Raw genomic sequence first — 15,747 nt, 5'->3', positions numbered from 1 at the left:
GGGACGATTGCGGGTGAGACGCATACGGCGCGGGCGGGCGCCTACATGTTCGATATTAGGCGACGCGAATCAAAAGAGGAGTTAGCTTTTATTTTCGGTATTACCAGACTTCCCCGAAGCTATCATCTCGCGGAGCTTATTGTTAGTTCCTGAGAAACTTACAATAGTGTAGTTGAGACAGGTACCATCTCATTCTCAGCACCTAATCATGACACAGAGAAAGCTTCAGCTATCAATTTAATTTCTTAGACAGTTATTTATCAGTAATTTTTGAAGTAAACTTTTATTTCTAGAAAGAATTTAGTTTTGAGAAAAATAGAGAGAAAGAGAGGTGAAATATATGTATAATATATGTAAGTAAACTGTAACTCCTAATTAATAGATTCTTTATTAATAATTTAATTGCAAAATCATTTTGTATTGAATAATGTTATTATTGCCGGGCATTTTCGATTATATTACATATGTAAATTTAATGTCCTTCCGTTATTAGCGTTCGTAGATACGTATATCTGCGTTCTGTTTTCAAATTAATCGTGAATATATCATGCATGTAATTTCATCGTTTGAAAAAATATACGGGTTGTAATTCTGTCCAGGTTATCAATTTCGATTCGCCACGTGGCGGTATCAGTCTGGTCACTGAAAAGGGGCCCGAGACAACGAGTCGTTTGATGATCCAGAAAGCTGTACCGAGCGACTCCGGGATCTATCGGTGCGAGCCGAGCAACGCGAATCCCAGCAGCATAAAGGTGCACGTTGTTAACGGTAAGCTGAAATTTTCTACGTGTGTACACCCTGTACACATTTGTAAAACAATTGTTTCAATGAATCTTTATTTTCACTCTGCGACCCGTTTTCTTTTTCAATTTTTTCATGATCCGCCGATGCGAAACTTATTTTTTTTTTAAGCTTTTTGATCAACATTTTGCGGTTTACCGATAAATTGGAAAAAATTCGAGCTCCAATCGGCTTTACCGCAATTGCAATGAAATGAGAGAAATGACGTCCGCGCTACATCTCGCGACGAGAGAACTCGTGAAGAGAACTGCGCGAAAGTAACGTTGATTGACTTTTCTGTAAATATTGCAAGCTCCGAATCTATCCGGCAAGTCGCGCGTTAAACCTGAAATCGATGGTTACGACCAGTCGATTGCTCGGACGCGAAACATCGCGAATAGATCTCCACGTGCAGTCGCGAATTTTGAAATCTTGTTTTTTTTCTCGTTTCTCTCTCTCTCCTCTCTCGTCGAACGCGACGCACTCGATGCGTCGCCATCGCATTCGCGATGACAAAGCAATGACAGAATCTGATTTTCGCGCGGAATCTCACGCAATTTCCGAATGCGTCCGGTTACGAGCGAAATAAAATCAAACGAAAGCGGATTGTTTCGTCCGCTCTGAAAGAAGATGCTCTTTTTCGTTTTGTTCGTAACTCGATATATTTTTGAAGCCGGCGGAATTTACGAGTTTTGCCTCTCACGCTGCAAGCAATCAAGTCGCGCGATGCGACTTTACGTAAAGCTTACAAGTTGATTGCGCGAATTGTTTCATCATCTCTAAATATTACACCTTTATCTTGGCGATTCTAATTCATCAGTTCGTTAAAAAAAATTTAAGATACAAAAAATGCTTAAAAAACAAAAATTTACGATGAACTGAAGAGTTAAGCATCATTTTTTAGACTTTAAAAACAGTGATAATTACAGACAAATGATGAAATTTTGCAGTATTTACCAATTATGAAGATTCGTCCGTAATTGTCTCTCCTAATCCATAATGCATGATGAAAGGATCAATGCACACGTAATCAAATAGCCGATATATATTAATTATAAATTTGAAGCGTGTTGTTTAGAACAACAGCTGACAGTTTGGTCAGGATGAAACGGTCCATCCATGTGCACCGATACATAAACAAAGGATGATATGTTATCGTCATCATGTGTGTGTCAGCATCATTTATCTGCGATATTGCTCTTGCATCCGCCACGCATACTCTTTTTTTTCCCCAAAATTTCAGCACAACGCATATTCCTATCTGAATATTTCTGCTTGTAACAATATTTACTTGTTCCTGGGCAAAAAGCAGAACAAACCGTGTACACGATGTACATACATACACTGTAAAGTTTCGCGTTAATGTTCATTTGTTACCACCTTGTCCTCCCTTGCCGTCCGCGTAATTCACCAGAAAGCGTTTAAACTCGTTTTGCATCGGCAACTTCAATTTAGCCTGTCGTCTAAACTGATTAAACGTTCGGTGCATTATTAGTTTCCGACTTGCGAGGAATCTGTATCGGTTTTCGATTGAGTTGGTATTTGCTAATTTCTGGGATACACGAAGGGACAGGGAGGGATAATTACTTAAAGTTTTATATAACAATGGTACAAGATTAGCGGTACGTGCGGAGTCCGCGTTCACAAAACTCCGAGATGACATGCAAATAAAATTCTGGGGTAAAAAATAATAACTCTAGTATACGAGTCGTATACTCTTTTTATTTTTTACATTTTATAATTATTTTCCATCCGCTTAATTTATCTCAATTTAAAAACTGCAGAACGCCGAGAGACATGAATAATATAATAGGTCTTGAATACCTTTTAGCACGCATGATAAAATCATACATAATCGTGTAATCCGTCCGTAATCCATTCGTAGATAGCCGTGTCGAATCGATGAACATTTCTGTTGCAGAGGAACATCCAGCCGCGATGCATCATGGGGACGGTAGCTCGTCGTACACCGAGACACGGCCGATTTGTTTTATAATTTTAGTAATAGCTAATATAATGTTTATATAAGGCGAGAAGTACGGAAAATACACTTTACCCCGACACACACGATGAAACGAGAAGCGCGATCGCCGAGAATCGCGGGCTGCCTATTTAACGTCGTTAAACGTTTCTTGGATAAAATATTTGTGCAGGGTAAAACCGAACATTACCATTTACATTTTAAAAGAAAAGAAAAAAAAACGAAACTTCCGTGACCAAAAGAATTTTCAGATATCAGCACGGCACAATAATCGGTAAGAGCGTAGTATTTTGTTAACATATATCATCAAGAACAAATAACTTACGACGTCAAAATTTATTGTATTATTTGTAAATAAATTTATTGTATGTACATATCAATAAAACGATTGTCTTTATCTGGATCGTCTGGTTATTGCAGGCGTTATTGAGACTTGCGTCGAGCCGTCCGCGTCGTAAGCTTCTGCCAAGGTGAGGTCTGATTCAGAATCGATGCTGAAACAAGTAATGACTTTACATTAATTTAGAGATTTCCGATAATAATTTTTAAATTTTCTATTTTCTCGCATTACAATATATGTAGATACGCTGGGTAAGTAGATCTTTCCTGGTGTTCTCTTGGAAAACATAGATGAAAACTGTCGCCGACAAGATTATGCATCGCGTCGCAAAATTCTCGCAAGAGTATTCCGTCAATCACGCGACCGGAGGAAGTTTGCCTCGTTATATTTCGAGGTAACTTTACATCGCTATATTCAATAGCGCGCAGCTAGCGCATCTTCAAGGCACGCGATTTTCCTCAGGGACGCGGAAAGAAGTGGGTTGCCGACGCGCACGGACACCGCCTCGCTAATGACAACATTAATTACACCGCGCTATCTCACGCTCGTTAATTACGGCGCGGCGCTAAATTTACCGTGAAAAAATACGGTTGCGTAAATTTCGCGTTCAATCGCGCGGCGGTGCCCTCGATTAATCTGAAAACGAAGGTCTCCTGCAGCTTCTTCGCGTACACCACCTTGAACGTCTCATTTTCATCAATATCGTCACGGTCGTTTAAATTTTAACGTGCATCCTGCATCTAAAGCTTAACATGCCGAACAAAAATTCCGCGCACCACAATTATCTGTATTAAATGCTGTTCTAAAACTATCGCAACTGAATACGCATCTTCAAAAGACGAAGAAGTCGCTTGGCACTCACCGATCGCTTTCATGTTTACCCTATATATAGCGTCAACTAAAAGGTCGTTTCACGTCAATTGGCCGCAGTGCATCGACCGGCGTTCAAATGGTCAATAAGATCCGCCACGTTCGGTTCTCTCGAGCGTAGGATCATGGGCGGGACGGTCCTTGCACGTTGCTGCTTGCTCCAGGGACCGCAAATGTTTGCCCTCCTTTCTTTCCTCGGCGTCGTCGGTTCCGGCGACCGCTCGTGCAGTGTCATTGACTTGCCAGCTACGAAAAGGTAGGGACCGAGGTAAGGCTGGAAGTCGGGTATGTCTTGCTTGTAGACCAGACTGAAGCCACCCGTGTCGGCGCAAGCGTTCACCGGCACGTCCATTATCACTGTAAGCAACGGCGAAGCGATCGAAGGATTTTTATCGTGCACCATACCACCAAAATTAACTACTCTTAACTTATACGGTGATGGAGTTTGCAGAAAACAGATTAGCAGATTAGGAGAAACCGTGTGCACTGCCGCATACTCGGCATAGTTTTCTTAGACCCTCTCATGTCACTTTGCATAAGAGAGTCTTTTACGTAATGCTTATCATTATGTAAAAGAGATCAATAACTCTTGTTTACATTTTATTAGTGTTATTTAAGTTTAATTTGAAATATATAATATTTTATATCTGTCTTTATATCCTCAATTCTCATTTTAACTGCATTGTACTAAATCATTGTCATACTGATAAATTCTCGGCATTTAAATCTCAGTGTGAGAGCAAAAAAGATTTCTGATTTATTCCGAATATTGAAATTGAACGCAAACTAACAGCCGGTATTTTTAAATATATGATCCTTCTATTTATCTTTAATTATTAAAGAATTTATTTAAAATTAGCCATTTTTGCGATACACGCGCTGTTATTACAGAAATTAATATAGCGATCTATTTATAAATGTTGAATATTTTTATTTAATATATTTGCGTTTGACAGATTCAGAAAATTAAATATTCAAAAATGAATTAAAAGGAAGGCCAGAAAGCGATTTTATAAATTAATACAAACGGCATATATCAGCTCTGAAGAGATAGGATATTGAATTTAATAATAAAAAGCCATGCATATGAGGGACAAAGAATGAGGAGAATGGAATTCTTTTCAACTTGAATGTTGGAGAATTTGAAAAGACTGATTATGTGTGCGTGTATGGAACCATAACTCATAAAGCTCTATTGTTTAAATTTATTGGTAGTCATAATAAAAGAATTTCATTATTGCAAATTCAATATTTGAATCTTTTTTTTCTGTGTGTATATGTGTGTGTGTGTGTGTGTGTGTGTGTGTGTGTGTGTGTGTGTGTGTGTGTGTTAACCTAATATATATATTATTATAAAATCAGGTTGTATATTACAAAAATCCTGATACGCGCGTTCCGAAAATAAATATGCTTTAATATCTATTATATACACACACAGGATTTTTATAATTTTACGACTGCATGTATAAACCTTTTGTTATAGAATATTATAATATAAGCAATACAATAAATATCGAAACGGTTAACAAATTTAAACTTAATTGAAAGAACATTTTACAAATATATTTATTGAAAAATAATCGATATTTATTTTAAAAGGCGGTAAAATTATTTCTATCAATTCAACTATATATATTTGAATGCATAACTAATGCAATGATTTTAAATTTATAAAATGTTCTTTCTCCATCAAAGATCGTACGATCATGAAGATGTATTAAAGATATAACCGATGCAATCAGGTGTTTGGCCATTTCGGGCTCGATAATTGCGCCCGGGAAATCTCGCTAACGCGGTTAATTCCTCGCGTAAATCCATCACGTAGGGCACGTGGCGCTTATCGGCGTTACGTCGCCGCGAATTATGGTCACCGTTATCATCCTGGGAGAGCCAAACCGAGAGGGAGCCGTCTCGGACGACGCGTAACTCGTCTAATCGCTCGGCCGCGGTTAGCGATACTCGCGATTTCTAAAACTCGTACGAAACGAGGTGTTAAATAGCACGCGGTTCGTCCATCCCATCGTCGCCACCTCGGAAAAACTTTCTTTCGAACACGATACTTGATAACTTTTTCATACCCGTTTCCCCGCTCACCTTTCACCAGGCTCTCCAGCACGTTAGAGTAAAGACGTCTTGTCACTCTAGAGCTAGGCGGATGCATACGGGGATTAGTATTGATCTCGATCAGCCAGACCGACATATCCTCGGCCAGCATGAAATCGGCGCCGTACAATTCGAAGCTGCAACGACGTCTCTCCATGTGATTCTGCGCCGCCAGCATCATCAAAACGATGGCCTCCGTCATTTTTGGGTAAATCAGATCGTAATACGGTTCTCCTTCATGGCCTATGGATCTAAGAAAGTAAGCGCGATTAACGATTTATTTATTTATTTCTTATCTGAATTATATATATTATATATAGTATAAGTCCCTGACTTAAAAATAAAAGTATAAATATTGAATATATATGAATGAGAGTCTCTGTTTCCTCTATTTATAGATTACTGTTGTTTCAGTTTCAAAATTTACTCTTTATTTATTTCTACATCGAATTGATTAATAAAGTAACGTTACATGTTTTGAGACCTCTGATTAATTTTTTATAAAAGGTGACAACGAAAAAATAAATAAGTTATAAATCAATAAAGCTGTCATAAATTATGACAGCAAGGTCCACATTGCAATATGAAATTGGGGAACGTTCTGTTTTATCTTTAAAAATAAATTCAGTCACTCAGTGTCATAGTGGAAACGGATACCATTGCACAATTTAGAACTTGTATAACTAAAAGCATGAGATACGCATTGTATGTAGACACAAATGATTTAAGCGCATTTTTAATTTAGATGAAACCAGTTGAATAAAATATATTTTTGTATGTATCGGACAAATTTTAGCGAAAAAACTTTGCGGCAAATTGAAACATTTGTAGCGATGGAGAAGTCCACTCAGCGTCAATAATCAAAATAAAAGCTCGTATTTCATTGAAAAGTGCAATTATTGTAAATAAACTATGGCTTCGCAAACAATCATATCTTTTTCCACAGGTATTGGTTCCCCAAAATAAATAATAAACTAACAAATATTGTAAGTTTTTATATTTTACACCGTGTCGGAAATATCTTTCTTTATCGGCGATCTGTTTAAAATTGTTTGTAGGGTCAATATTTGTTTTAAAAACCAGTCTCTCTCTTCTTCAAACGATCAGAATATATGGATAAAAATATGATGACATAATATTGGTGTAAGAATTACAATTTCTAATAAAATCGGGTAGTATAAAATTAACAATTTAACAAGTTAAACAAATTAAGTTTTTCAAGAATTAAAAATCGCAAAGTATGCAAAATTAACATACAAAGATAGAATAATGCAAACTATTAAATTTCGATTTGCATATTCGCAGAAATAATAAAATATTTTTTTTCTTTTATTAGCCTCTCTCTCTCTCTCTCCTTGGATATTTCAATTTTCGATATCCGATTGTCATTAAGACGCCATCTGCTTCAGCCGCCGTGACAAAAATAACCGATGGCGAAGTCATTACCATTAAAATGGAACAGCAGCGAAATCTTTGACGGAAAGCATTCCCCAGGTGCATGTCTCGAGAACAATCTCTTTCACGTGATAGTGGCACGCACGAATACATCGACACCGGGCCCATTCACGAGCGTAACGGCGGATAAGATATATCCGTTTTATTCACAATTACTTGGGCGTCGAATATAGGTACATCGTGTCATCGAGAAATCTTATTCGATTTATCATTTGAGAAAGGAACGGCGGGGAAGGCGCGGCGAGGCCATTATCATCGGCGAAACGGGTTCCTTGCCCGAACGTTCTCGGACGAAAACGCGCTCCTCGAAGAAAGCGTATTTGCACACGGGCCCTATCAATTTCCTCGGAATGCCTCCGGGGGCCGGACGGCCGCCGACCGGCGTGACGAATGGATAATCGAAACGTCTTCGCCTACGGACGAGAGATTACTTCAAATATTCGTTCAGCTTCTCGCAGTCCCATCCTTGATCGCGCACCGATCTGCTGCTGGCGGGTTCCTCGGGGTCCCCCTGCCTGCGTCGCTGCCTGCGTCTCTTCTCGTCGTCGTACTTCTCCTGGATGGCGGTATTGCAAATGTGGATCGCTTCGTGATAGGTCGAGAAAGTGTACGGCTTGGAGCTGAATCGAAGAAACGCTTCTCTGGGGAGAGCAGGAGCGTAGATTGTAACAAAGAGGTGTTGAAGTACGTATTCAAACAAATCTTTCTTTTTTTAATCAAGCGAAATTAACATAAAGTTAGAACATGAAAAAACGTGACATGTTAAGAACAATATCCAATAATATTATAATGTTTATTATATTTTCTTATTATGTTATATTATGCTCGAACTCTCTCTTAAACAACGTTTGTTTTTCGCACCGGAAAAAATTTATTATTCCTAAGGATAATAGAAAGGAATATTTTTCATATTATGCAGAATGATTTAATTGCGATGCGATTTACTTGAAAAGCCATATTGTGAGAGGGAAGGTACTCGTTACCAAGTACCACAGTCGTATGTCGAACTTGGTCTCTTTGATCAGCAGGGGACGTTCTGAAATATAAATGACGCGACTAACAAGTTGAATGCGATCCTTGAAGCGCGTTTGTACAAAAACATCCGTACCGATGTACTTCTGCGCGATATAATAATCTTTGGGCTTCTGCTCGGCTCTGCGCAAGATGTCCTTGAGATCGTGGGATATAACGATGCCATTGCCGCAGCACAAATGGCTGGGCTTCAAGATCCAAATGCCTCTCATGTCGCTCATCTCATACTGCGGATCGACGGTCTTTAATTTCTCCAAAATCGCGACGGCGGCCAGGAAACATCTCTACGAAACGAGCGATATTGATATCGATTTATGCGGGGAGGGTCTCAGCTTTCGTTGCGGGGCACGTGGATCTCTCGACTTTAATTCCGGAAAGTTCGAATAAATTCATCCGCGGCGAATTGGATCCCCCTCCGTCAGCGGAGGCCACATTTCGACGGTCGGCGAAGCGAAATTAATTTAATGAAATCGCGGAATGTCTCAATCCGGGGAATCGTGAGAGATTGTCAGGTGACGTCGAATTTCCAAGAAGCCACCCTCCTCCGTATCTCCTCTCCAATCGAAGGAGGGTGGCTCGCGTGAGAAATTCGTCTGCTACGTGAACAAAATATCGTCCACCGCAAATACGTGTCAATTACGCACTTCCTTTGACGGAAGTACTTTCGACGACAACCTAAATAGAAACTAGTGTTAAGCACATATTTGACTCTCTTTCTAATTTACGCGCGCGCACGACACGGAACTTCTTGAGACTTTATCGCTGTAACACATCTGTGTGATAAATCAAGGATCTCTCTCTCTCGTGGCGCTTTTTTACGAGGTCACTTAATTGAAGCGAGGTCTGACAACCCGTAATAAAATTTTATTATGAGAAATGGAATGGTGGATAAGGAATTCCCGGCACACAAGAATAAAATGGGCTTTTGCGGAATCAATAAATAAACATCAGAGTTAAGAATCTCGTGCGTCTTTCCCTCACTCGTACGGCTTAGCGTTTCGTTATCACAAGCCCTTTAATTTTGTTTCATCAGTTAAGAGTTAATGGTATCACGTGGCAGCATCTCGGAACATGTTTAATGCAAGGATGTTTTCGTGCGCCTTGAATAATTAACACAGTTTGGTTTTGTTGCCTACGCTACCTCGTAACCGCGTCTATTATTAGCGCGAATCAGGGGGAGCGCGAAATAAACACGCCATTTTAATGCAATCGATTGTTCAACACGTGATACGATTCCGCCGAAAGTGCAGCGTCTTCTTCTTCTTCAGAAGCCTGGACTTCATATATAAGACACGAGCGATGTTTGAGGCAAATAAAAATACATAAAAACTGAAATCAATCCGAGAGGGTCTGCAGGCTGCTGATTTAATTGAAATTTATGTGTAAAGCGAAATTACCTCATCACTATTTCATCGCTGTAATAAAATATTGAAGAACTGGTAACAGGTTCTTACAAGGCCAAAATTCAACTCGCCGATATTAATATATGGATTCATGTTTCTCCCTTTATTATATTCTGTACATTAATTAATTTAATACCGGATGGTATTACGAGGAACCACCGAGTGAGGCATGCTAGTGAATATTATTATGAATCAGTCGCGATTTCTCGCGATAATCCGACATTAAATTAATTAACGTGCAGAGTGTGCTAAGGGGAGAAACCTGAGCTGGTTAATTTCAGTTGAATTTTCTATATGTTACGGATATAGGAGAATCAAGAATTATTTTTGCGAATCTATTAGCCAACTGCGGTTTACCGCGTAATAAATTTGATACCTGAAGGAGCTCGCGACTTTCTTCCGACGAGCTATCAACGCCAGCTCCTTGGTGAAGCGCCGCCGCGTAATCGTCCAAGAAACGATCCCATTCATCGTCGGACGGCTGCTCGCCTTTTTCCACATCGATATCCTCGTGCGTCGCGGTAGCGACGAACTCCTCGCAACGTTTCATCGCAAATTCCAACCCGGCAATCGGAATCGCTCGTCGTCCTTCCGAATTGACCACAAGAATGTCCTCGGCCGCGGTCATACCGCGAACGAACCACTTGAGAAGACCCGCGGCAGCGGTCAGTCGGAAGTCCTCCACGAAGGATCGTTGATCCGTGCTGGGACTGTAGGTACGCGGGAACAGGGCGCCGGACACGTTCTCCTCGTACAACCAATATGCGTCTTCCAGTAAGCGCGCCATTCCGAGCTACACACGTGCGGCAATTCGGGAACGTTTAACTTATCGCGCGCGTTACGCGACGACGATGACGATACCACTTTTATCGCGGAACGGTGGCAATTCCGACCGAGAATGCGAAGAAGCCGCGACCCAGCTCAAGCAATTTTCATAAAACAGCTAAATAACAGGTGTTTGGGAATAACACTAGGCGGTAACGTTTAGAGCGGAATATACTAGCAATATCTGGGCTCAAGGAAATGTTCCTGGAACATTCGCGTTTCCCATTCAGCGAAGTCGGCTAGTTAGCTCTTACAGAAATTTAATACCGTAAGTGATTATTTGGCTAGTAATTAATTACTTGTTTTGAGTATTAAAAGCATTAAAAACAGTGCCTTTAATACTCAAAATAAGTAATTAATCACTAGCCAAGTAATCACTTACAGTATCGAATTTCTGTAAGGGAGGGTAAGTACCTTCGAAGTATAAACGAAGGATCTCTGATATCTGTTGAGCAGAACGTTGCAGCTGAGTCCGCGATGCCACTCGACGAAGTCGTTCCTGCAGTCCCATATGAAGTCAGGCGGCTTGTGCCGCAGGAGGGCAAAAATCACAGCCCTCTCGTTCAGCGTTCCATCCGCTTGCGTGACATCGCCGAGGGAGTGAGCTTCTAAGTTAGCCGCGCTACCTAATCGTCGAAGAACACAGAAAATGGTAGACATTAGAGACGATATTTCATCCTCCGGTGCGGTGTGGCGTTCGGCACCGTATTCCGCCGGCGGTGCGCATTAACTTTATCGTCCGCAATCTACAATCTAACCGTATGGCAGCATTCTCGTTCTAGTTGACTCGTACTTCTGCACCCACCCTCGGGCCTCCAGCGCTTCCTTCAGCTTTGGCAGCTCGCCTCGCAGGAGAAATATTTTGTGCATCTGCGAATGTTTTGACGTTAATGGTAAAAATGCGTTGAATTGTGCGTGAATAACTTGACGCAGTTTTTCTATCAATCGATTTAATTCCACATTTAAAGTCACATCGAGAAAGGGAGAAAGAAAAACGGACAATTTAATTTTCCAAGAGTACAGTGAAATAATGTAGCTTAAATAGTCTTGCTATTTCTTGTGTATTTTATGTAAATAGTCTTGCGCTATTTGTATAACTAAGTCCAGGAAAATTACCTTGACAGCGTTTTCCACTTTCGCCTTGATTTTCCCGTAAGCCTCTCTCCTCGACCGTTCTTTTTTACAGCGACGTTGTGCGACGGTCATCTCCCCGGAAAAAGTACAGCAGGAACAAGCGTCCACGTAGAAATTTTCGTATGCGCCGCACTCGAATTCCGGTAAGCCGCTAATTCCAGCCTCGCTCTGGTCGTCCGCGTCCGGAAGCGTCCACCTCGGGTGCGTCATTCTCGCGCGGACGGATCGATGGTATGGATTCACGGGGCTGTCCCTCCTATCCAGATCGATCGAGGAAGGAGACAATTTCCAACTGGATTGAAACTTCTTATCCCGGCACGTGGACTCCATTGTGATTACGCCCGGGGAAACGCCTGGCTCCCTCCTAATATCTCCGAACGAGCAAATGTTAAATTGCCGCGATTTGTCGTAATTTGTCAACGTAACTCGTCATTTATAGTTATCAGACGGCTGACGTGGCCCGGCGTGAATTAACGCGAAGGGGGGGGTCCGTTTCCCACGGTGCCGGCAGTAATGCGACTTCGACTTCGGGATTAAACCGGAGGACTCGGAGCGATATCTCAGTCACTCGATTAACGGCTAATTGCGTTCATTTAGTGCAACGGTCGCGCGAATAGCGGCGCGACCGCGCGTCCTACCATCGTCTATTCCGACGAAATGCCTCGTCGAATAATTAATCCGAGAGGTCCACCCCCGTCCTGCACGCGAGGTAATACGTTTAATGAACTATGCAAACAATTTTAGGATCCGTTATGTGGATCCGAGGATCGACGCGCGTGGTATTGTTATTAGAGGGATCTGATGTATGTGTGCCAGGTGAGTTTACAGTTATGTGGAGGGCGCGTGGTTTAGACGCGTCACCGGACAAATGTTGACCAGTGTTCTTAAAGCTGCGGGCTTAGTGGAAAATCGATTATCGCGTCAGCTTAATTCTTTATACGTCGTACGGAGATTCTTCTATATTTCCGAATACATTTTGTATATCAATCTTTATTAACTTCAGCTTATACCAAGAAGCGAACTTGGTCTACAAAATAATTTAACTCACTTATACCTTCCATTCAACTTTAGTATTTAATCTTATCTACTCTTCTTTACTCTAGCCTCTTTTTCTTTCCATAATTGTTTCAACACTTTTCCTTTAGCCCTATCTAATTCGTCATTCTATATTTTATCTATTATTTCTTCTTTATTTCTTCCTAATTTTATAATAAACCAATCTTTGCTAAACTCCAGTGTCTAATAGAATACATTTTATATAATAAAATATAAAAAAAATAGAATCTCTTGTAACTTGACGTGCCGTAAATGTTTTCGCGTTGTGTGTATGTAATTGGAATTTCTCCCAAAATTCTGACAACGACACGAGGACGGGCCGCGACCGATCACGCGACGGAGGGCAAGTTTGCCCAGATGACATTGTCACCAGCAAAATCCGAATGTCCGTAACGCATGTGCGACAGGATGGGAACGGCCTCGCGTGCGTAACTGCGCGATAAATCCCTCGGAGCGAGCGGCAAATCGTTGGATTAAATCACCATCTATCGCGCGCTAATACAATTAAACATTGAAATAAATGTTACGAGCATTCTGCCACGAGTACGTGATCGCTTTATGAGCGTTAATAGCGCAGTGTCCGCGATGTTACTTTCTCCAGCGCGTATTTTTGCCCCTCTGAGTCTCGCCTATCGAAAAACAGCTCGAGGTCCGCGCGAAATTCCAATAATCATTTCGCGGATATCTCTAGCAAAAGAAACACCTAATTTTCTCGTTCCAAATCCGTCACAATGATCCACCCTGACTTGAGGTTAAGGCATCGACATCGACATCTGAAAACGACGACGAATCGTACCGAAGATTTTTACGACGGCTCTGACAGCTTCGACGGACCGCGGGATTTAGCTCATGACTCTTGTGTGCCGGGAAGCGTGTGTGCTGGTTGCGGCCCAGTTGGGTACCCTATTCGCCGATCACGGGCATGTTCCTTCCTATTTCCCCGTGCACGTATCCGCCGCCGATGAGCGGCTAGATTCAAGCGATCCCTGCTTTGCTGAATATTTTATTAATTCCTTCCGAGTGTGCAAACCGGTGGTGCACTTTCCAGGGACTTTTTCAAAGCGAAAGTCGTTAGCGTACAGCATCGGGGAAAAAATCATGCGTTTCTGCGAAGGGAAACGAGCTCCGTGTAGCCCAAAAATTCCATAATGCGCCAAATTACTCTTTTACATATTTTCTTGTATATATTTAGATAAGCTGTGTTTAATAAAATAGAGAAAATGTGTAACATATACAAGGGTATGTAACTAAACAGTTATATTCGTATTCTAAACATGCCATGTAAATATCAAATTAAATTATATTTTTCTAATGTCCATTTCTGCCAATCTCGATTTAACTTTTTTTTTATCTTTTTCTATAAGTTCTATATAAGAATTAGAATAGGATAAAAAGTAAGTTAGACCAAGATTAAAATTAATATACATGCATTGATATATAGAAATGGACTTAAGTTTGACATACACATATGAAAATTTAACACACGAGACACATGTGTAAAGTAACAAAAAGGATTTGTATGTGGAATTTTATAGTAAATTCCAAATCGGAAACTAACCATTAGAAAGTTATCGCTAAAGTGGGTCGTGCGCTCTGCATTATTTCCAAAGTGAGCCAGAATTCGCGTCGGTACGGAACGGAACGTCAGAATGAAAATCAGGGTTTCGGAGCCATCGTTGCGTTCAAATTGGATTTCATAATCGAATTCCAGAAATCTTCGACGATTCGAGCGCGGTGCCGCGCGCGCTCTAAATACGGGGGCGCGAAAATTCGCGGAAATAAACGTTCAAAGTGTTGTTTTACCGCGCGTGGATTTATGACACCGTTCCGCGTGCCGCATTTATTTTCACCCCCCGAGCCCATATACACATATCCACTGTGCCGCACATAAATTCCATATCTTGCTTCAATATTTTATCGCTGTCGGATTAAAACAGCGCGAGATCCAATATGAAACGTTTTTCGCGCGCCGCACACGTTACACCGATTCGACGAAACGCGAAATAATAAAACAAATCCATTGAGCGCACCCCGTACCTTTTAACGACGCTCGTCACCGAAAATCGTCCTTTCGTCCCCAACCGCGAACCGTATTACGAGGGGATGAATCTATTAAAGAGCGTGGCGGCCACGAGTTCTCGAACTTTTTCGCCGCGAAGCAATTATTATCGATAAGTCGGGATTATAACGGCGAAAGCATCCCCGCCGCCGGGGTTTTCAGAGGGTGAAAGGGGTAAGAGGATGTGCTTAACCTTATTTTAAATAATATATTTCACGAGGTTCTTCCGCCGCTCCGTTCTCTTTCGCGATATAATCAGAATAATGGAAGGTCTAATAGAGGCCTCCATATGAATAAGGATGTAACTGCGGAAGGAGGCTGGGAGGTTTAAAAGCACTCTCGGTGCCTTTGGTGATTAGAGAGTGCGCCGAGCGTGGTTACTTAGCCGGTTAACTCGTTCGCGTACTTACTCTTGTATATTCCCGCATCTTGTTTCCCGACGCAGTGCGTCGCGACGCGGGGGTTACGCGTTTCGAAGCGCAATGCGGCGCGATGAAATTAGCGAGACAGCGTTGCACGCGGCTGTTGCTGTTGCACGTCGGGTCATTACCGTAATGCATCGTTTCAGGACAAAAACGAGACACGGTTGAGCCTGGTGGCTAGACGAGAACTTTAACTCTGTTGTGAGCCATCGAAGAAGCGGACGATGGGTTTTACTCCATCTCGTCGACGAATTCGGGTTCGCGAGGCGGAGCGTGGGCCTCTTAAT

At 41.5% G+C, this 15,747-nt stretch overlaps 2 protein-coding genes across 4 annotated transcripts in view; one reads left to right on the top strand and one right to left on the bottom strand.

Moving 5' to 3' along the window:
- LOC139773841 (zwei Ig domain protein zig-8) overlaps positions 1 to 3,158 on the top strand; it is a 166,617-nt gene extending 163,459 nt beyond the window's left edge. For all 3 annotated transcript variants that reach the window (XM_071708613.1, XM_071708612.1, XM_071708611.1), the window contains 2 exons: positions 600 to 768; positions 2,702 to 3,158. In XM_071708613.1, coding sequence (XP_071564714.1) covers positions 600 to 768; positions 2,702 to 2,808 — 276 coding nt within the window. In that variant the 3' untranslated portion in view covers positions 2,809 to 3,158. The remainder of the gene's footprint in view (positions 1 to 599; positions 769 to 2,701) is intronic.
- Positions 3,159 to 3,998: 840 nt separating this feature from the next.
- Positions 3,999 to 11,769, bottom strand: LOC139773839 (tubulin glycylase 3A). The gene is made up of 8 exons (XM_071708597.1): positions 11,548 to 11,769; positions 11,204 to 11,415; positions 10,341 to 10,757; positions 8,638 to 8,845; positions 8,475 to 8,565; positions 7,961 to 8,170; positions 6,066 to 6,325; positions 3,999 to 4,328 (listed from the first exon to the last, which is right to left on the bottom strand). The coding sequence occupies exons 1-8, from the start codon at positions 11,657 to 11,659 to the stop codon at positions 4,018 to 4,020; spliced, it is 1,821 nt and encodes a 606-aa protein (XP_071564698.1). The 5' UTR covers positions 11,660 to 11,769; the 3' UTR covers positions 3,999 to 4,017.
- Positions 11,770 to 15,747: the final 3,978 nt, after the last annotated feature.

Source organism: Temnothorax nylanderi, unplaced genomic scaffold (genome assembly GCF_030848795.1).
Source record: "Temnothorax nylanderi isolate EJ_2023f unplaced genomic scaffold, tnyl_v1.0 TNYL_tig0070_pilon, whole genome shotgun sequence".
Lineage (NCBI taxonomy): Eukaryota > Metazoa > Arthropoda > Insecta > Hymenoptera > Formicidae > Temnothorax > Temnothorax nylanderi.
The sequence above is the reverse complement of the archived record's forward strand: the minus strand, read 5'-3'. Positions and strand labels throughout refer to the sequence as shown.

What these genes read in the sequence shown, in the direction of transcription:
- LOC139773839 (XM_071708597.1), bottom strand. Translation starts at nt 11,659, where the DNA reads ATGCACAAAATATTTCTCCTGCGAGGCGAGCTGCCAAAGCTGAAGGAA. An exon ending in AACGAGAATGCTGCCATACG is followed by an intron (nt 11,416 to 11,547) that starts GTTAGATTGTAG and finishes TTCGACGATTAG; the next exon opens with GTAGCGCGGCTAACTTAGAA. An exon ending in TATCGCGCAGAAGTACATCG is followed by an intron (nt 8,566 to 8,637) that starts GTACGGATGTTT and finishes TTTATATTTCAG; the next exon opens with AACGTCCCCTGCTGATCAAA.